The 23,471-nt window shown below is 34.5% G+C and overlaps 1 protein-coding gene across 3 annotated transcripts in view; it reads left to right on the top strand.

The window, feature by feature from the left end:
- Positions 1–23,471, top strand: part of LOC118179902 (acidic mammalian chitinase-like) — a 130,517-nt gene that overhangs the window by 74,749 nt on the left and 32,297 nt on the right. For all 3 annotated transcript variants that reach the window (XM_085818019.1, XM_085818025.1, XM_085818030.1), the window contains exons 4-6: positions 13,838–13,964; positions 17,260–17,369; positions 21,777–21,906. In XM_085818019.1, coding sequence (XP_085674145.1) covers positions 13,838–13,964; positions 17,260–17,369; positions 21,777–21,906 — 367 coding nt within the window. The remainder of the gene's footprint in view (positions 1–13,837; positions 13,965–17,259; positions 17,370–21,776; positions 21,907–23,471) is intronic.

Below are 23,471 nucleotides of genomic sequence, written 5' to 3'. Positions count from 1 at the left end.
TGCCTGCACCGTAGTATAAATCGTCTACATATAACGAGGAATCTAACATTTCATAACTTTCTGGATTTGTGCTTTTACATTTTTTAATGTGGAATTTTATCGTCATCGCTAAAATTGTTGGACTACAGCAAAGTCCGAATGGAAGACGTTTAAACCTTAAAACTTTATGTTTTTCCTCACTATTCCCGAACCAAAGAAATTTTAAATATTCCCTATCCTTTTCTAAGATTCCTATCATTAAAAAGGCCTTAGCTAAATCTTCGCTGAAAGCAATTTCATATTTCCGAAATTTTAAAATTATGTCCAAAACCACGGGGATCAAACTAGGTCCAATGTCTAAAAAATGATTTAAGGACTTTACATCTTTAGTTCTAGAAGAGCTCGCGTCGTAAACAATCCTACACCTTGTGGTTTCCTTAGGTTTTATTATTTCCCTGTGCGGCATAAAATACGATGCCTCCGTTATTTCCTGTGAACACTTCTCAACTATACCCTCCTTCATTTGCTCTTCAATTATGGATTTATACTGCTGATAAAAACTGACATAGTATCTATTACCTTCTACCCGTATTTCCTTTTCAAAGCTTTGAATCATTTCTCTCACCTCGTTAGAAATCGCTGAGTCATCGGTAAGGCCCATCAAATCTAAAGTCCATAACGATCGCAATGAATCAGTTACGCAAGAAGAAAGGTTTACTATTGCCGTGTTTTGAGATACTATTTCGCTCTCTTTATCTTGAAGGTCAACTGGGACCCATCCAAACATAGTAGAAATCGCATAAATTTCCTTTCCTAATTCAATCTTTCCCCCCCTTACCATCTTCCAGTAATAATCCACACCTATTAGAATTCCAACGCTTCCTTTACATAAACAAGCGATTCGCAATCCGCACTCATTCATCATTTTTAGTGTTTGTTTTGACGGCGTGGTCATATGCGCAGCCGTAATGGCGTCAGTGACGAGACAGCTGATTTTTATTTTGTTCTTTTGCTTCGCATCCGAAACACAGAATTCGACAACCTTATATGTTTTAGGTACTGCGTATTTCATTCCGAAAGAATAAATAGACAATGTTTCTTCTCCAACAAATTTTAAGTTTAATTTCTTAACTACACTAATATGAAGAAAACTTCGTGTAGCACCACAATCGAAAATTAAATTAGTTAACTCTGACTTTCCGTCATAATGAGCTAACACTGAACAGGTTTGCAATAAAGCATTTTTCTTCAATGATTTATCACAAGGAACAACAGAAAGCGTGTGTTCTTTTGGGGAGTTTTGTGTTTCATCTACTGAATTATCTCGCGAGCTTTCGCACAATTCTTTTATGTTTTGATTTGAAGCCGTTCGCGCTTTGTTACGACTTGAACTATTTGTACATAGTGACTCATGATGCGACTTAAACCCGCATTTTAAGCAGTTAGTTTTATTTCTGCACGATTTCCAAATATGATATTTTCGAAAACAAATAAAGCATCTATTTTCAGTACGTAACTTACACAATTTTTCTTTAATGCTTTTAACACAAGAAAATGAATTATGGGACTTTTCGCAGAAGATGCATGCACGATTATCAACAGCATTGAAACTGGCAGCCGTAGGTACATTCCTGTGAATTTTTTTATAATCAGACTTAGCATGTTCGAAACGTGGAGGCAAGGTATTTCTTTTATCTCGCGTCAATAAACTCGACGCTTCACGACATTCAATTTCCCGCTTTATGAAGTCCAACAAGTCTGAAACATTAATTTCTTCATTTGGGTTTTTCCTTCGATTAAATTCCAGAACGAACTCTTCTGGAATAGCTTTTAACAACACAGGTATTAATAACTGACCAAATGAACCTTTCGTAACTCCTTGCGCTCCCAAATTCCGAACTGCAATTTCGATTCCATCATATAACCTACGTAAAGCTTTAATATTATTTGAATTCCTTACTGGTTCTAAATTTAACAGTTTGTTCATGAATTGACTAATTATTATTTCTTTTTTCCCGAATCTATCCTTCAAAGTTTTTATACTCTCATCGTAATTTTTTGCATTTAATTCTAATGAAGATACTACATTACTCGCGGCACCTGTAAGTAATGTTTTCAAGTATGCGAATTTTTCTATCTTACTAAGACTTTCGTTTTTGTCTATAGTGCTTTCGTAACTCTTCCAAAACTCCATAAATTTTTCAGGATCACCTGAATATTTCTCTAAAACTAGTTTTGGAAGTTTTACCGTACTTTGTACATTTTGTAGTCTAACCAAGTTTTGTTCAGGATCTTTAATACTTATTTTATCCTCTTCCAACATTCGATTAATTCGTTTAATAGCTCGAGAACATTTTTCCTAATATTCCTCAGAACTAACTACATCCGCTTCTAGAGAATCTATCTCAATTACGGAATGAATTGTCTCGTCTAATTCTTTCAAATTACTTTTCTTTTCTATTAATAATTCATGCACTTCGCATAATTCATCTGTATCTTTCTTTACTAAGCTATCCTCCACTTTCTTTAGTAGTTTAGATACTACCGTTCTCAATGCGGTTCTCTTTCGTTTTAATCTATCTAGTTCTGCCATTATTTCGCGTTAATACACAAATGTACCCAAGACTGCAAATTATCAAAATTCAAATGAAACACGTTCAGAATTTAATAATAATCATGCTCTTACCTAGGGCATGGTCTGGACACATCCTTCCTCGTGAAGTTCACTTTAACAAATCCAAACTTCCCGGCCGATGCACCATTGTGACGAACCTGCATTTATCCATGGCGGCCCGTAGAGCAATCACAAAACATCCGATGGTTCAGTTTTTCTAATGCTATTTATTATTCGCTATATATTTACATATTTACAACTGTCCTATTGTTAGGCGGACTACTTCCACAGAAATCATGTTGCCTAATCAAACGACATTTCGTTTCTACTCACATGCATTGCGCTACTGCCAAGCAGCGCCCTCTACTTCTCTCTTTACAACACCCGTTGCATTTTTACTCGCCAAGCTCGCGACTCATGGTGTAAGCATGATATTTATTATTTTGTAAACGTGATTTTTAGTGCATGTAAATTCAAGTTAGCAGACAAAACAATATATTAAGCATATGGTAGTAAAATTCACAGATAATATGCATGTAGATGTAAAACTAAACGGTTAAACGTGATATACGGAAATAAATTTGTATTCAATTCAAGTTAGCACAGAAAAGAATATATTAAGCATAAGACAATATATAAGCATTTATAACGGAAAAAAAAATATAAATTAGTATTAATGTACTGAAATTACCCGGTTAAACGTGATAAACGAAAAAAATTTGTCTTAAATTCCAGTTAACACGGAAAACAATATATTCCTTACACCAGCAGTGGTTTGCTAATTCTGATGACCATGGTGATGCATCAAACTATTCTCTCATCTTAGATAATCAATCATATTTTTTTATTTCAATTTAATCATCTATTTATGTCACACCTGCCATCCTCTGAAAGGTTATTGTTAGAAAAGCATTAACAAGATATTATCTTGTTAAAATTTTACGCCATAAAAATTGATTTATTCTCGTAATTTTAGATGAAAATAACCAATAATAAAAATAAAAGCATTACTTAATTACTTAAAATGCATATGCATATTTTTGCTGCCTACGAAAACAAATTATTTTAGGAGTTAAAAACCTCATAGTTCTGCATGCTTACAGCTGTTAATAATTAAGAACACGACGTAAACAGCCGTGTTACAAATTAGCATTTACCCCTCCCGCCGTATTTCCTTCCTTTCATCCGGAACCGAAAACCGGCATCTATTCTACGAAAATATTTCTAATAAATAAGAGAAGAATAATATAAATCTGCAAATGCGAACAACGACAGTGATAATTCAACAAAGTGAACGCAAGAGGAATGGTTGCAAACTTCGAACAAGCGAATAGGATAAATCCGCTGGGTTCCCAGGTTGAACTATTATCGCCAAAGTTAGCGATGTTTACATTTACCGGGTTCTCTGCGGAAGTGCTTCCTCAAATTCGGCTACGAATGTGGATGCCGATGTCATTTTGGCAGAGTTATTGTTTACACAGTTTGAAGACTTTGCCAGTTCTGGAGAAGATAGACTTGATGTCCTTGTTGGTACCTTAAAACGAATAAAAAGAGCTGATGGAACACCAAAATATGATAGACTAGCAAGAGTTTTATGTGCTATTCTCGTAATTCCACACAGTAATGCTGAGTGCGAGAGAGTCTTCGGTGTTGTGAAGAAAAACAAAACTATGTTTCGTTCTTCAATTTCACCAAAAACTCTAGAAAACATTTTAATTGCTAAATGTAATGAGGAAACTAATTGTTAGGATAAGAAATTTTCCAAAGAATTTTTGGCTAAAGCCAAAAAATGCACTCTAAATTCATTGCAATAATTTATTTTTTTTGTGTAACATTAAGTTCTTGTTTTATGTTTCCTAATAAATTTTTTAGTTACTACTTAATTGAGATTTACTAATGTAAGTACAATTTTCTTTTTTCTATTTGTATAAATTGTTATTTTTTTTTAATATCAAAGCATGATATTAATTCTTCGTGTTCTTCTGAATTTTGGAGAAATCTTCTGAATTTGGGGGAGAAATCTTCTGAATTTTTACCTTTAGAGGTTGGCAGGTATGATTTTAGAAAAAGAAAAAAGTCAGTATTAAAGAAAAAGTTGGGTTTTACTCAAACTGACGTGGAGATGATATGAAAAAATATTGGGCTTTATATGCGAATTCAATTCCGGGCTACAGCGCTTTTCCTACAAATTCTTAAAAGTGTATGAACACTTTTGGGAGCCGCTGTATATATGTATGCTTGCTGTTACCGATTGCAACTAAGAAGGGAAGTGGGCAACTGGATGTCATAGTAAGCAGTCCCATATACAAAACTGGAACGTTCTGCGGATATTCATTTTAAAGTTATGCGAGATAATACATACGTACGCGCGTAAGGCGTCAGGAAAAAAATTCTTCTGAATCCATTTTACCATCCATTTTGGAAAACAGAGTCCTATATTATGCTCGTACGTACAAATGTCGCGCAAAAAATTCCTTCAAATGGATTTGAGAGATATCAAACTAGACATTTTTGTTCAAATATGATACCTGAATTTTTTTGCTATTAGAAAACTCCCTTTACTTCGTACAAGAAAGTAAAAAAAATAGCAAAAAATTTGAAAAGGGTTCAGATTTGAATGTTGCAGCAGAGGGTTTGTTAAGATTTTTTATGCTCTCATTGAGCTCGCGTTTTATCAATCTGTTCTCATAAACAAAATATGTGTAAATCTCTAATAAATCAGACTGGATCGCAGTTAAAGTAATAAACAGAGGAGCGTTCTTCCACACAACATTTATTCACGAACACCAAAGACGAACTGATACATATACATAATTGACATCACAGTTTCTTTTCACAAACAAACACTACCGCCATCTATTGGCATCTATGGATACACAATCCTAAACTTAACACTCCCCCCCATGCATCCGTAATGGATGCATCAATTTTATTGAACTTCAAGATTATAAAGTCTTTCAATTGGTCTTCTAACAACACCCTTATCCAACTGAATCTCACAAGATCTAATTCTATCATCTCTTCCGTGAAATAATTCCTTAATCCTACCTATCTTCCAGTTACAGCGTTTCACATTATCTTCTCGTACAAGTACAACATCATTAATTTTAAACACGGGAGAATTCTTTGGAGGTTTTGAAAACATGACTGATCTTAATTCTAACAAATATTCTTTATAAAACCTTTTCCAAAAATGCTCTAATATTAATTGCCTATGCTTCCATCTTTTAATCAACTGAGATCTTGTAGATTCTAGTTTAGATTCAGGTGAAGGTAAAACAGTCAATCTAGATCCAGTTATAAAATGAGATGGTGAAAGAGGATCAGGTTCATTTGGTTCATTGTATACAATCGTTATAGGTCTAGAATTAATAACAGCTTCAACTTCAACTAAAACAGTATACAGTTCTTCATAATATAAAGAAGATTTACCTAAGATACGTTTTAAACAAGTTTTTACAGATCTTACCAAACGTTCCCAGAATCCGCCCCACCAAGGAGCACCTTCTACAATAAATTTCCATTCAAACCCATTTTTACCAAGGAAATTTAGAATCTTTTTATCTTTACATAATTTATACAAATATTTTAATTCACGATCAGCAGTCTTAAAGGTTTTAGCATTATCAGAATATATAACTCTACAAATACCCATACGTGCAAAAAATCTACGTAAGGCTTGAATGAAACACTCTGCACTTAAATTTGATAACAATTCTAAATGGACTCCTCGAGTCACTGCACAGGTAAACAATGAAATATACATTTTTGTACCATCCTTTAAATACAAAGGGCCAGCGAAATCTATGCCACTTACCTCAAATGGTTGAGCTTTCTCCACTCGGTCAGCTGGAAGAGGAGCCGATATCTCGTGTCCAGCTTTAGCATTATATTTTTTACAAAATCTACAATCATGTAACACAGATTTTACAAAACGTCTAGCTTTTAAAATCCAAAATTTCCCTCTTACATGCACTAAAGTTTCATTTACACCACTATGAAGTACCTTTTCATGACAATTCAAAATAATTAAACGAGAAAAATAATTATTTGGTAATATTATAAGCTGAATTTCATCGACATCTAATGATGATTTCACTAATCTACTTCCAACTCTTTTCATCCATTACTGGATTTAACCCAAACAATTTGGAATTATGAGACAATGGTTTTTTACATTTAACATCATTCAACTCTTCAAAAAATACTCACCTTGTAATAAGATAATCCAATAACACATAGCATTACATATTTCATTTTTGGTCACAGGACCAATCACTCTATTCTGTGATTTTAAATTATTAATGAATCTAAATACATATGACGTGACTCTTAAAAGTTTACCTAAGTCACTAAAGTTTTCCATTTTTAACACAGGTTGTAAAGGTTGAACACTGCTAGTAACTTGAGTCACAACTCTTTCTTCAGCACTATCTACTATGTTACAATGCTCGTTCACTTTAGGCCAATTTATTTCATCTTGATGAAGCCATGGAGGTCCATGCCACCACACTTGATCTACTATAAGATCACTCACTTTAACACCGCGTGTAATTTTATCGGCTGGATTATCTGAGCCAGGACAATGATGCCACATGCTCGGGGATGTTTTGTCTTGAATTTCAGACACTCGATTTTGTACGAATGTTTTCCATCGCCGTGGTGAGTTCTTTATCTAATGAAGCACAATAAGAGAATCTGTCCATAAATGAATCTTAGCTTGAGTAAAATGCACACGGACTGTAGTTACAAGTCTTGCCCCTAACACTGCTGCCATGAGCTCGAGTCTTGGTAAAGATAATTTTTTCAGGGGTGTCACTCTGCTCTTGGCTATCACTAAACTTGTTCCACAATATTTTAAGCTACGGAATTTCAAGTGCTCCGTAAGCACTTTGAGATGAATCACAAAAACAATGTAGTTCCAGTGTTTCAGGCGTTTCATCAACATCACGAAAATACCACCGAGGTATCTGGATATTAGGTAGATCACATAGTTGCCTATACCATTTATTCCACTTGTCTTGCAATTCTGGTGGGATAATTTCATCCCAATCAACACCTTTCAGCCATAAATCCTGAAACAGAACTTTTGCTTGAATAACATATGGAGCAAGAAACCCAACAGGATCGAAGATTTTTGAAGCAGCTTTTAAAACACAGCGTTTTGTTTGGTCATTTGACTGGATGAAATCAATAACGTCTTGTGCATTAAAACAGAAGATATCCTTAATTGTATCCCATTGAAGTCCAAGAATCTTTGAGGGGTAATCACAGTCAGGCAATTTAAAGCTAACGAAGTTGTCACTTGATTTATACTGGTTTTTTACAGTATCCGAATTAGAATTCCATTTGGTCAAAGTCATTAATGCCTTTTTCATTATATCATTGGCTTCATGATATATCTGTATAGCTTCCTCCTCCGTATCTGATCCACAAATAAAATCGTCAACATACATGAAGTTTTCTAACATTTCTACAGTTCTGGGATGGATGTCTTCAAATTTCTTTATATGATGCTTAATGCAAGCGCTCAGCAAAAATGGACTTGATTTTGCTCCAAAAATTACACGACACATCCGATAAACTTGAATTCTCGGATTGCTCAAACTTGAATTCTCATCAATCCACAAAAATCGCATTGAATCCCGATCTTCAGGTGCAACAGAAATTTGTAAAAACGCTTTTTCAATATCTGACGTAAATGCAATTCGATGAAGTCGAAAATTTATTAAAACTTTCAAAAGTTCAGGAAGAAGATTTGGTCCTTGTAGTAAATTATCATTTAGAGATTCATGATTTTTTTCCTTTGAAGAAGCATCATAAACAATGCGAAGTTTCGTAGAATTATGATCTTCACGGATGACAGCACGGTGAGGTATGTAGTAAGTTCGTTTGCCAGATGGAGTACCAAGATCGACCTTTTCTATGATTTCTTCCTTAAGCTGATAGTCAATCACTTCTTTATATTGCGCATAAAAGTTCAAGTTTGATTTAAATTGTTCGATCAGCTTTAAAAATCGTCTTTCAGCATTCTTAAAATTGTCTCTTAAAGTCACATTCTGATCTTTCCATGGAAGTCTAACTTCGTATCTATCACCCTTTTGTGTAATCGAGTTGCTAAATATTTGCAAGGCCATTTCATTTTGTTCTTCGACAGAAATATTTTTAATTCCTATAGATTCAATATCCCAAAACGATTCGACGCTTTTTAGAAGCTTCTACACTTACGTTTAAACACGCATCATGGATTTGAAAGTCTGATGAAGGAAATTTGCCTTGTATACACCACCCAAACAAGGTTTTCATCGCTACGGCATTTCTGTTTATCCTTTTTACTTCTTCACTTGCTATTTTCCACATGATGTCCGCGCCGATTAAAACGGAAATATGACTCATTCTATCGGCGCCACCACAGTCTGTCAAAGTGACGCCGAATGCTTGGAGTTTGGATTTCATTTCTACATCTGGTACTCGTATATCGGCATTTGTTATGACTGGTACTTCGATGTCTTCGAGATTTATGTATTTTTCAGGGTCATTAATATTTCGGAGCGTAAGTTCAACTTTCTTTCGACGCCAATATTTCCCGTTCTTTTCACCGAAGGTATGTAGACTTAAAACAGTTTCTCCTTTCACTGGTAACTGTAATTTTCTTGATAAATCTTCTCGAATTGCAGAGATTTGGCTACCGCCGTCAAGAAGACATCTCACAATACAATTCTTATTTCTGCCCTCAGCCACAGCATACACCGTTTGAAGCATAATATTAGATCCAGTTTTGGTAGAAGAATTTTGAACAATTTCCGCCGATGTTTCGGTTTCCTTATTTTTTACACTGGAGACAGCTGATGTGGGATTTATACACACACTTTCATGATGTTTACCGCGGCACGTTTTGCAGGAAAACTGTTTGTTCTTACAGTTAATAGCTAAATGTTTACATCCAAAACACAGAAAACATTTTCCTGTACGTTTCAAAATGTTGCGTTTCTCATCAGCGTTCGCCTCAGTACATTTATATTTCGTATGATCTTCTTTGTCACAAAATATACATTTGTATCCAATTGTTGATAAAGCTGAAGCAGTCGGAACTTTCGGTTTATAATTCGGATAAACTTTCGTGCGTTGTTCATTTTGACGAAAGTATGGTTTCTGATTTGTTTTCGCAGAGTTCATTAAACTTGCAGCTTCTCGACAGTTAATTTCCTTTTTTAAGAATTCTGTAAGTTCCTTTATATCAAATCCTGCTTCCATATTTCGACTTCGATTAAATTCCAAATTTAATTCCTCCGGAAATTTCTGCAAAATGATAGGACAGAGAATATTTCCATAACTTCCAGAAGTAACGTTTAACGATTCTAAACTTCGAATGTTGACTTCGCATTCATCGTACAGCTTACGCAGTGCTTTAACATTTGAAATGTTTCCCACTGGTTCAAGGGATAATAATTTATTCATATGTGAAGTGATAACAACATCTTGTCTTCCAAAACGTTCTTTCAATATTTCTACTGCGGAATCATAATTCTGGTCACTTAAAGCGAAACCGGAAATGGCAGCTAAAGCATTACCGCCAAGTAAGGATTTTAGGTACGCAAATTTTTCAGTTTTTCTCAATCCACTATGATTGTGAATTGTATTTTCGAACTGGTTCCAGAAGTCCAACCATTTACACGAATCTCCGTAATAAGTACCGATTTGCAGACGTGGTAACTTCACTGCTATCGTTTCAACTGGAAGTGCAACATTAGCCGTTTCGTTCTGATGAACTGTTCTAGAAGATTCCGAATTCTTCTTCAAAAATCGTTGCATTCTTCCTCTCCATATAACAGTTTTATCCTGGTATTCTTGACTTAAGGTAACTTCATTTTCAATCTCTTCCGAAATTACTTTCGTTTCTATTTGTGAATCTAAACTTTTCAGTTCATTGATTTTCTCAATTAACTGTTCATATAAATCCTCGATTATCTCAATTTTCTCATTTAGCGGAATATTATTTGCTAAATTCGATTCGACTTTGGTTATCAGTTTCGTAGTTAATTGTCTAACAACCGATCGTTTCTTTTTCAAATTTTCAAGAACGCCCTCCATTTTCGAAATATTCAGTCTGTCGATTTTCTGGTTCGTAATAATCCCGGTTTGCAGGCACCATAAACAAAATATGTGTAAATCTCTAATAAATCAGACTGGATCGCAGTTAAAGTAATAAACAGAGGAGCGTTCTTCCACACAACATTTATTCAGGAACACCAAAGACGAACTGATACATATACATAATTGACATCACAGTTTCTTTTCACAAACAAACACTACCGCCATCTATTGACATCTATGGATACACAATCCTAAACTTAACACCTATCACTGAAAGTACGTGCAAAAGTTCTACCCATTTTTGGTGAGCATATGGAAGTGCAAACAACCTAAACTTAAACTCATCTAGACCTCAACATCAACAATGATTTCCCAGAAAAGGAGGTTTGCAGAGTGAAAAATGGAAAGCTGTAGGACCCAAGACAGGCAAATATTGCGAGGGGGTAAATCCTCCCAACCAAAGTCTCAGAATTTATGACGTGTCATCGCATCAGTATGTGGCTTAACTTCAGCATGCTGGATGATAAATTCTTCGCAGCTTCCACCATGATGATTCTTGAGGGCTATCCAGGCTATTGACAAAGGTTGCATTGATGGTCTGACTAGGATCCATGACCTCCTAATGAATTATTATTTTCCCATTCCACCGCAAACGCAACACCTCTTGTTTTTATTCAAATTCTTGTTTGGACGTTGATGGAGGCAGTTCAAAAACTCGACTCACTCTGTCTTGAGACGCTTCACGTTCCGGTACATAACCTACTTCTCATTTCTTGTAACAATCCGTGTCAAAATTGGTCATTTTTGTACCGGGAACGCAAGGATAATATGGCCCTTTCGCACTTCATATTTCACGTCATTATTCGCCCCTTTGCATGAGTTCCACTTACCTGAAATGGAACCTAATGACCGAACTTTGTAGTGAAACCCAGTATCACGGGACTTCTTTCCATTGCTGTTTTGTGTACCTAGAAGGTTTCGGTTAACTCCTTTACCTTTGGTTTCGAACCGATTGCTAATCCAGACCCTCTTCGAAAAATACTGATGGACACCGAGACCGTAATTGATCTTGGCAGCTTCTGTCGCTTCTCTAAATTTTCGAATCCAGTGTGTGCTTTCATCAATTGCATCCTCACGATATATTTGCCCTTGGCCGAACTGAAACAGTAAACAGTGTCTGATGTACTCCTTATTAGTCTCCATTTGATCGGCATAACACTCTATCCCTTTGCGAGCCACTATTCCGTACATACTGTCTGCTGCTTCTGTTGTATTCTCTCGATAACATGTCAAATGGCTTCAGCTTTTAGAAACCATCTATTACGTCAGAATACCTTTCCCCAGCGGTCTATCACAAACGGGTAGAACTTTTGCACGTATTCGATACCTATACGACTTTTCTTATCTTTTTTACTTTATTATTAAACATCACTTTCTTCGGATCACATAAAATTCAACGATAAAATTACAAATGTTTGAAAAGTAAAAGTAACTCATCTTTATAATTCATAATAAAGAGTTTAGATTTGCCATATTTCCTATTTGTTTTTCAGTCCTTTTCTCAGTTTATCATATTAATGTTCAGTTTTCTTAACAAGATGACCTATATAACATTTTCTATCTTCTTAGCTTATTAAACATCACTTTCTTGGCCCTTACACCGCATAAAATTATAAATTTTTTTAAAGCAGCAGATCTTTAGCATTCCTAATACAGTGTTAGTATAGTCATACATTTTTTAGTTCAAAAGGAGTAATACTCTACCAAATATGATAGGAAAAAATGCACGGGATTTCTTTTCTTCGGGAATAGAAAAATATTCTGCTTTAATGCATAAGCGATACAGTGGTTTTATGTATAATTTTAGCAACGTACGTCTACAGTTAATTTGTATCTAATTTTATTTTTGATGCTGGAGTACTTCTGTTCTATAAAAAAGACTTGGTTTCAAAATGACATTTATATTAATGTTAAAATTCGTAGTTTTGATAAAACAAATTTGGGTTATTAATAATCTCTAAATCGCCGTTTGTCTCAGTATAATCGTTTGAGCCATATAAGTTTTGATTCCTTTTTCCTCAAAGCCAGTTTGGCACGTTACGAAATATATATATTTTTTTAATGAAAGATACACGGTGAATTGAGAAACAACTTATTACCTGGAAGTTTTAAGTGCATATCAGAAAATTAAATTCACATATGTGCCGGAAGAAGTCATTTGACCAAAATTATCATAAATGGAAGTTTACCTTAAATTTCGATCCACTTATTATATTGTAAATATAGATCTGCGATAAGTAATATTTAGCCATGTAATTTTTTACAAACAATTTATGCATCGTATTTCCTCGCGGTTTTTTCCCCTTTTTTTAAACAAATTTATCCTCTGAAAATCGAGAAGGTAAAATTATGTGAGTCATTTAATTTCCGAAGAGCGCGGTTACAGTAAGAGCATAACAAATAAAAAGTAATCATGAATAAACTATTGGTAACTATCATAATGTTATTATTTTTTAAAACATGCATTCCAATAAGAACATATAGTAATATTAGCATTATAATGCCTACCAGACATTGAGCAGAAATTTGATGGTAAATGAACCAAACGCGTTTCGCAAAGCGCGACGTGTATGATTCAATTACCTTGCAAAGCCCAAGGGTACCTCACATGAATTACTGTGCACCGCAGTTCCCAAGAGAGACGCTGGAAGGAAGAGGGAGAAAGGGGCCGAAAAACAGATTTAGAGTTCGAAAGATCGATCACATAACTGTAAGGCTACAATGAACCGGAACGTAAATAACAGAAGTAAGGAGTAATTATATGTTTGGAGAACTTCTAAAGTGTGAGAGCGTCTGCCACATCCGGGTAGCTTAACGAAGAATCAGCACAAAATACATTTCAAATAATACAAGCAAGGGAAAAAAGAATGGAAGAGATGCTATACAAAAATGAAAATACAAATTGAATACACTAAATAAAAATAAAAGTAATCAAAGCCATCAGAAGAAAAACTAGGTACATACAACAGAGAAAGAGGAAAATATGCGAATATTTTTTAAATTTTCAAAACCTAGCGCTAAAATATTAGGGGGAGAAATACGGTATATCAGTAAGAAATAACACGAAAGAATAAATATATTTAATTTTAGGTTCATATTTTCGTTACTCCATTTTCTGGATAAATACAAATTTGATGGTGTGGACTTCGACTGGGAGTTCCCGGCGTGGAATGGAGCCAATCCTCTAGAGAGATTTTATTTCGTTCTTCTTTTGAAAGTAAGTATGTTTAATTTTTAATTGTACGAACTGGAATTCCCCCCCCCCGGTCTGTTTTTTTTTTTTTTTTTTTTCGAAATTCTTAGCCAATAAAAGTGAGACTTCAAAAACATTAAAATATATAATCATAAGTAGTACTCGCTGATTCAATAGCCAACGTTTGAGTTATCCTTAGTTAAAGCCGGCCCGGGAACTTTGTTTTAAAAAATAAACTGATTATATATATAATTATAATAAAATATAGACAGAATATTGGAAATTTGAAATAAGATAAAATTAGTCTCTTCTATTTCTTCAACTTGGAAGAAACCCATCTTCCAGCTATTTTCTTCCGTGGATTTGCCACCGTGAAAGAAAACTTGCCAGCCCTGAATTATTATTATTTTACTAATTTTAGCATACTATTTTTATCGTGTCTATAAGTAACCATTTATTACAGGCCTGCACTTTTATACTTTTATTTGAAATAAATTCTTTCAAAAAATGATATTAATATATTGATTATGGCGATGATTGTCTGCCTGTCATATTTGCTGAATTACGAATAAAAGCTACTATGAGCTTTAACACGCAATACTTTTACACACTTTTTAATATTTCATTATTAATAAGAAGTTCGTTAATGCAATGTAAAGTTAATCTATGCATTGTTCCTTCATGCAAAGTTTCTTTATGTAAAGATATTTTAATATACAGCATTCAGCTTTACATAAAGCATTATATTTATATCTTTATATAAACCTTTGTATAAAGAAAGCTCTCTTATTTTTACGCAAGATTCTTATTATATCAAGCATTGTTCAATAATATAGAAACATTAGTCTGTTGACTTAGTCATATGAATATATGATATAGTTATTTATTTAATTTGGTGTGCATATTTTCTATCCTCTACTTCAAAGGTAGCTGATAATCGCCTCTGTTTTTTTTTTCTTTTTTTTCTTAATTGTTAGATTTTTATTTCATAATTGATATATTTGTGTTTTCTGACAGCTTTATATGATATTAACTAAGTCCGTATAAACGCTTTCTTCAGTTTCTCCAACTCTGTTTTCAACCGGGTCTATTCTGTCTTCTATAGCTTCAAATTTGCTTTCTATTATAGCATTAATGTTTCTTCTCATTTCCTCTTGACCTGCTTCAATCTTCTCTTAAACTTATTTGACAGCCCCTTTTATCTTTCATCTCATTTTAGCCTGTTTTCATCTTTCCTTTAACAGCTTTTTCATCTCGTCTTCCGTCGATTCTTGACCAGCTTTTCTCTTTTTCTGGAATGCAGCAAAGGCAGTCACAAGCTGCCTTAGTTGCTCCTCAATCACTCTTGTCACTGGTATTCAACCCCACTACTGACACCAAGTGTTGCGTTAGTACGGCTTCGTAATACACTGCATGCACACAGAACCGATGATAGTTTGATAAAACCAAAAGAAATACTTTACAGTTCAGGAACTTTCCACAAAAATATTCGTACAGCTCTTCTTAGTATCACAGAGCACAAGCAGTAATCATATTTCAAATAACTAAGAACGTTAAACACAATGCAATGCAAAGCGCATATAAAGAGCGAAGCTAATACACAGATATCTCAATCTTCCGAACTCACGCTGAAGTAAACATCTACTTCTAAGAAACTGACGCTCTTTCTCCTGTCTTATATAGCTTTATCCTGGTCACTGAGAAATCCCCAGTACCTTCCACTTCTCGAAATTACTGTAAGACATATAAGAACTAGATACGGCTGCAATTACATATAGGATAAATTACAATTATAATATCCATTACAATTATACAGCGACCGGTTCGAGTTACGTTGCAATATTATAAACAATGAAATAATGTATATGCTACTGTATGGTAGAAATACACTTTTTCATTCAATTTTCATTTCCAGTTTTTAGAATTAAGCTAAGTATCAGATTCTTTATTTTTAAATATACGAAAAAGAAAGAAATAGATTATACAATAGGCAGTTTAAGAAGTATAACTTATTTGCTTTCGATGACGTCACTAACTCCAGGTCTCCTCAAAAGCAACTTTTTTCCTACTTTCTTTGTGTCTTTTTTCTCCTACTTCAGTAAGTACATGATATCAGCATTGGAAAGAGTTTAACCTTGTTTGTCTACTGACCTGGAGGAACATCATCAATAGAAAGTACCAATGAATCATGAATCAGACACTTATAGATTCTACAATGATCCGATCCACTACACAAGCACATGCGGTGGCTCTTATTTTCCCAAAAACCGTTTCCAGACATCTCACAGAAGTGAATCTACCATCTCAACTTCCTTAACTTATGCTACCTTTAGCATCGAAGTATCAGCCATCGTGGTTCCAGGGTGCCAGACCCGAGCAATATAAGCTGGCGATGTGCGGTGTTTAGCAACGAGTAACCTCCGTTTTAGGGACAGATAATCATTTTATCTAGACGTAGAAATCCTCTCTCTGTGCTACATTCTCAACCTCATTATAGAGCAACGCATTTTTTCCATTGCAAGCATAGCCAAAGCCTACGATTTTCAACATTAAGTGGCACACTGGCGGCCCAGCGATAGACGTATGATGTGCTACTATTCTAGATTGATATTCTCGCAGGATTATGCCCGGACGTACATAACTTTGTTTGCCCAGGAATGCCTACATACCTTCAAGACATTTCTATTCGCTTCGCAGACATATCCTGTACTGAACACATTTGAGACAGTGTAAACACCAGCTGTTACCATGTTGCATTGCCTGAAACTTAGAATACTCCGTCAAAGAATTGTGAGGCCTATCTTTCGGGGCGAAATATCAGGCCCAATGGTGGATATAATTCTAACATACATTGCAGCACCAAGCTGTAAAATGCGCTATTGAAGATAACAAGACTATGTACCACAGATACTCATACAACTGTTCTGCTAATTTGATTTTGTGATCATGTATATCATATATTTCTATCACTACGTCGATAAAATTTCAATTTAATGCTACGCTTCCTTCCTTTTTCACTAATTTCATGAATGTATTGTCCGCGAATGCAGTGGCACTATTGCTGTGAACTATAATTTCGTCATTTAATTTAGTTTAAATGGCTAAAACATGTCAAAACCTAAAAATCCTCATTACCTTAAACAAAGCATTTTGCTCAAAAGATAAAAAGCTTTTCCAAGGTCATATAGTGATTTAAGTAATTTTAAGACAGCAGTTTAATAATATGCCATGATGGAACTATTGAATTGACTTTTTACTGTTATTTTAAAAATGCTTTTTTTTCCTTAATTTCCATTAACAAAATTAAAAACAATTTTAGGAGCTGAAGTTTGTGGTTGAGAGCACTAAGAAAAAATTTGTCATCAGCTGTGCAGTTCCTGCTCATGTAGCAATAATTGACACTTCTTTCGATGTACCAGAAATAGCAAAGTAAGATTTATATTTTTATTTTTATTAATTTATTAGGAAAGTTCAGGTCGCTGTAATGCTTCGCAAAGATTTTTTTCACTCGATCGTTCTCAAATGTTTTGTCATACTGGTAGATAAAAGACAATATAAAAATGCACTGAGATTTAACTCAAATCTGATGTGCCCTTGAACAAATCATTTATTCATAGGTAACTCTTTTACGGCTCTGAATTAATTTTATTACTGACCTGATTTGTGTTGACAACATATTCGTAGCATGTAAGGATTCAGCGACAGAATATAATGCAACTATTGCATCACATGCTTTGACGATATTAAGCTTAAAAATGAGCCTCATTCAGGATAGCAGTCAGCTGTGGATCATAGTAGACATACCTTTAAAGATTTTAAGCAGTACATAGTCCCACTACGATCGAACTCATGCGCGACCTCGTTTTGGGGAGCAAGCTTAATAAGTGAAACAAGCTGTACATCGCAAATCGGCATGCAAAAGCCTCTTATTCTCCACTATCCTATCTCAACACCGTTATTTGATTGTAATCCATTGCTACATGGTATGGATGTTAATAAGAAAAGAACAGGCCTCTATGGCAGCATGACGCCCATGCACGACTGATGCAACCAGCTCGACCATATCAAGCAGGAGCGACAAAATTACAATGGGTATTGGGTGGCAAAACTCTAACGCCCATATTTTCGCTCATATGAGTTTGAAAAAAGAGCAGCGCTGAACAAATGAATGTTGTGCCGCCGTGAAATAATGCCATGCTTTGGTTGGATTATGTTGCGCAATAGTATAAAAGCTGATCCTACAAGACATCAGTATCATTGTCAAAAAGTACCATTCGGAACTAAAGCAGTTCGTCTCCAAATTCGTGAAGACGACTTGAGGTACAGTTTATTTCGATTTTTTTCAACAGACGTCAATACTTCAAGTACCTCAAAGCGAGCGCCAGAAGTTACTCGAGGTAGACTAAGACGCTTTGTCTTGTCCGCTCAGCTTTTACATTAACAGATTGTCTTATATGCGGTCATAGAGCTGTATCTCTGTAAAAATAGGCCTTCATCGTGAAGGCAAAGTAAATGAAGAATTATCAGAATTTTTCTCTTCTCGCTCATCTCATTTCTAAATAGAAACGCCACAAAAACAGCATTAGATTTTTCCTCAAAGTTGGAAGAAGCTCATCAATATGGACAGTACTTAGTGTTTGCAACGATCAGCTTTAGCTTTTTATAAACTAAATATTCACAGTATACTCATGGTGAAAGCCCAAATTTATCCTAATAATTCAATATTTACATATATAGTTCATAAAGTACCCTATGTATTACAAAAATGCTGTTTTAGGTTATTGTTATAAAAAAATCTGATGTACACACCACATGACTTTCTTGTACGGAAAGTTAAATTATACGCAATTTTCCTGCATTTCATTTTAACATATTGAATTAACAGTTAACAAATTTTGTATTAAATCTACTTCGTGGATAGCACATAAACCATAATAGAATAAATGCACTCTTTAAAGTTCACTATATTTATTTACCATAGCGACATTTCGACGCTAGATTCACTTAACAGCATTACATCTCATTCATTTTATAATTCAGAGTGCACAAAAATTATATCGTTTGAAGAATTACGACAAGTTCTAGTCAAATGCTGTAATAAATCTAAAACGGTGTATAAAAGAAATTAAACAAATAAAAAAGATCAGTTTCGCAGGCGATTCAGCTCCGATTACTTAATGGGCATGCGCTACTAATTAATTCAGTTCTCACTCTTTGCTGCAAGGTAAAAATTTATTAAAATTCAAAATATTTTCTTTAAAATTTGAAAGATATCGAAAAACATAAAACACCAAGTACAGTTAAAACAATTTTTAAAAAATTTTACAATTAAAATTACAATTTCTACGCAAAAAAAAAGCTAGTAACTTAAATGATATATCTGGAATGAATTAAGCATAATTTAACTGGCATTAATAAAAGAAGACATTACTTTGTTGTTGCAAAGCTTATTTTCTCTAGATTGGCAACAAATCCATTATTCTGCTAAGTTTCAAATGTAAACAAAGTTGGCTGCTATGGTATTCAAAAATTAGGTTTAGCCACACTTAAAAAACATTTAAATTGTTGATAATTCCACAATTATTTCATGCAGGTTAACTAAAGGCATAAAAACCTTAACCGAAAGATAAGAACAACATAATTCAATAATTTTTAAGACAAAAAATGCAAAATTTACAAACATATAAGAACAAAGAAACTGAGCTCACTGAACCGAGTAACAGAGCGGATATATGTATTTATACACTTGTGCATAAATATAATATATGTATATATATACAAAAGTGCATAAATATAATATATACATGTATTTATACACTTGTGCATAAATATAATATATGTATATATATACAAAAGTGCATAAATATAATATATGTATATATATTATATTTATGCACTTTTGGTCCGGCCGATTGCAACCAAAATGGGAAGTTCACATCTACATGTTATAGTAGTCCTATATACAAGATGTCAACGTTCTGAGGCTACTCGTTTCTGAGTTATGCGAGATCCGTACGTACGTACGTACAGACGCCATGAAAAAATCTCTTCAGAATTCATTTTAAATCAGTTTTATAATTTTTTCGGGGAAAAGAGTCTTTTATTCTGTCCTTACGTACAGATGTCATGCAAAAACATCGTTAAATTGCTTTCGATAGCGGTCAAAATGTATATTTTCTTTGAAATAAGATACCCGAAATTTTTCGCGATTACAATACTTTCTTTTTACTTCGTACCAAGGAAGTAAAAACGCTCATTATACACCGACTACCAATAAGTATTTGGACACCTATGCAAATGACGATATCTGCGGTCCTTAGGTACGTCACGGACTCCGCCGGTATATATCGTGTAGGAAACAGCATCGGCTTAGTCGCATGCAGTATGCCTCGCAGTTCGGAGCTCTCTGATTTCGAGAAAGGTATAATTATCGGGTATCACAAATGTGGCCGATCCTTAAGAGACATATTTAGCGATCTGAAGTACCCAAAATCGACAGTGGCCTATGTGATTAAGAAGTGGAAGGTGAGCGGTGATTGTCGGAATGTGCCCCGAGTCGGCAGACCAACGAAGCTGGGAGATAGAGACCGACGAGTGCTGTCCAGAGAAATTCGGAAGAACCGCACCAAACCGATGGCCCTCATCCACGAGGAGTTTCAACAGGCGTCCGGGAGTATTGTTTCAATGAATACCATCCGTAAGGAAGCACATCTGCTTGGTTTTCATGGTCGTGCTGCTGCCCATAAGCCATTGATCACAATGTCCAACCGCGCTGCTCGGTTAATGTGGTGCAAAGCACATCGAAATTGGACCGTAGATCAGTGGAAACGGGTTCTTTGGTGTGACGAATCAAGGTTCACCCTTTACCGTTCGGATGGCAGGGTCTGGGTCTGGCGTCTACCTGAAGAACGTCTTCTGCAAGAATGCATTGTGCCAACAGTCAAGTTCGGCGGAATTGGAATTATGGTCTGGGGTGTTTCTCCTAGTATGGGCTGGGACCCTTGGTCCCCATTCATGGTAAGCTCAACTCCGATGCCTACTGCACTATTTTGGATGACCATGTGCTTCCTACGTTGTGGCAGTTTTACGGGTTGGACCCCTGTTACTTTCAGGACGACAATGCCAGTTGTCATGTTTCGACGTTAACCAAGGCTTGGTATGGGTGCCAATGGAGTTCATCGAATGAACTGGCCTGCCCAGAGTCCAGACATGAACCCTATCGAGAACATCTGGGACGAGTTGCATTGCAGAATTCAGGGGTGCACTACCCGTGCAAAATCGGTGAAGGAACTTCTATATCTTCTCCACGCCGAGTGGAAGAACATACCACTAGCTGTCATACAAAGACTTGTGGAAAGTATGCCCCGGAGGATCCACGCTGTAATTACCTCTCGTGGAGGCTCTACCAACTATTGATTTTGAATAAAGTTAGATTTTTCTTTTCTATCACAGGTGTCCAAATACTTATTGGCAGTGAGTGTAGAAGTAAACATTTGAATTTATGTGTCCACAAGAATACCATTAAAACTTTCACCATTTCCAAAAAGACCCAGAACTACCTCAAAAGTCATAATAAAAGGTCATAGTATTTAACAGTAAAAATATCATCTGAAAACTCTTAATGAATTTTATTATGTAACTTCTTTATATTATTAGCAGCTTGTTGATTTTCCTCTCAAAAGTAACTGAATAACGATTTCAATAATAATATTCGCAGAATATTTATTCTTTGCGAAAATAAAATTTTCTAACTTTTGCTCCAATTACACATACGTAAAATTTACTGATTTCAAATATTCCAAATAATATACCATGTTGTGTGACTTTTATTTTCAGGACAGTTGATTTTGTAAATGTTATGTCATACGATTTCCAGTTGTACAATCCTGATTATCCTTTCACGGCACATCACAGTCCATTATTTTCAAGAAATAGTGAAAAGAAATATAATTATTTTCTGAATGTGGTAAGTTAACTTTTGTATTTTAATGAACTTACAAAAGTTTTAATGCAATTTATAGTTTTAATACTCTAATCAACTGTGCCAAAAACAGATGAATTGTTCCACAAAATAGAGGATCTGAGCTTCTCAGAAAACTTGTGTTTAGAGCTTTACTATACGTTCAGTATAAAAAATGTAAATGTTCTTGAATAGACACGATTAGAGTTTCAAGTGAATTGTGGCCACAAATTGAATTAAAATTGAATATTTAATCTTACTCAGCTGCCAATTTCTTACATTATTAGGTCTTTTCCTTAATTGAAAGAAAGACGAAACACTCTCGCTATATTTAGTTGTTGTTAATTGATAGTGGATTGGTTATTCCCCTTGCTAAGTCGATTAATGACAATAGCTACTTTTTCAATACTTAAAAATTTTTACTTTTGATTTTTGGTATTTTTGAGATTAAGGATTTTTCTTTACAGACTTTTATGTTTAAGCAATAGAGGTTTAGAAAAGCTAATTTAAAAATCTAATTAAAATTTTGACTAATTTTTTTTTCAATATCCATGGTTTTAATTGAATTTCTGTTCCTTAGAGATGATATATGAAACGTTTTCTAATTATATATACATATATGTAGTATTTTAGGTGCGTAGTTAGAGAGATGGATGCAGAAACCAGTAACTTCCAGACGTGGCCATTTCTAAGCACAACTTTATTTCATGATAAATTCTATCAGCTCACTTTTGGTAGACAAAGTCTTTATCCAAACATATATAAATATAATAATTTTTATGTACATTGGTTTTCTGATGTATGACATAAACATTTTTAGACAGCAAAGCAGCGTAGAGGTGTTGGTAAAGCAGAAGTTAGGAAAAGGGAGATGATGTAGTTATACTTGGGAGCCGTATTTATACCTAGTAGATGCTATGAAAGCTATGATTGGCTAATTTTAGATTGTTATGTAACATGCAAAGATCTCGAATCTGGTAGAAGAGAAGAATTTAGGGGAAAGAACACCAAATTTAGAACTGTTAATTTTGAGTTCACCAATAATTTCTTAAAACAGCCATCGTATTTTGTTATACCTTATATACATATATATATCTGTGTGTGTGTGTGTATGGGTATATATACTAACCTAATTAGAAAAGAATTAAAATTAGAAAAAGAATAATGTCACGCCTAATTATGTAATTGTAATATAAAACGTGAAATGTCATGACATGTTATACTTATGAACAGAATATGCTATTTTACTAGGTAAGACAGTTTCTCTTGTCATAGTTCACTTTTTGATTGACTCGAGCTTTATCTGAATTTTCTGATATATCATAGAATAACATTTGAGGAGCTGTTACTTTAAAATCTTGCTCTCGTTTTAAACAGAAAAGGAGTGATCTTCGCAGGAATTACTCAGCGAGAGTTTTTTTCCGTCATATTGTGTTTCGCAGTCCTCAAAGTATACACGAGTTTTCGAATACACTATTGCCGGTTCGGTGATATGTTTTTACTTATAATTTTTATTATATTCTAATTTACCCGTAAATAGACCTGAGGCCGATATAGAAGAATCTCTAAAT

The sequence above is a fragment of the Stegodyphus dumicola genome, chromosome 1 (assembly GCF_044657685.1).
Source record: "Stegodyphus dumicola isolate Sdum_Otavi_A_Nest chromosome 1, ASM4465768v1".
NCBI classification, from domain to species: Eukaryota; Metazoa; Arthropoda; class Arachnida; order Araneae; family Eresidae; genus Stegodyphus; species Stegodyphus dumicola.
This window is presented reverse-complemented; position numbering and strand designations above follow the sequence as displayed.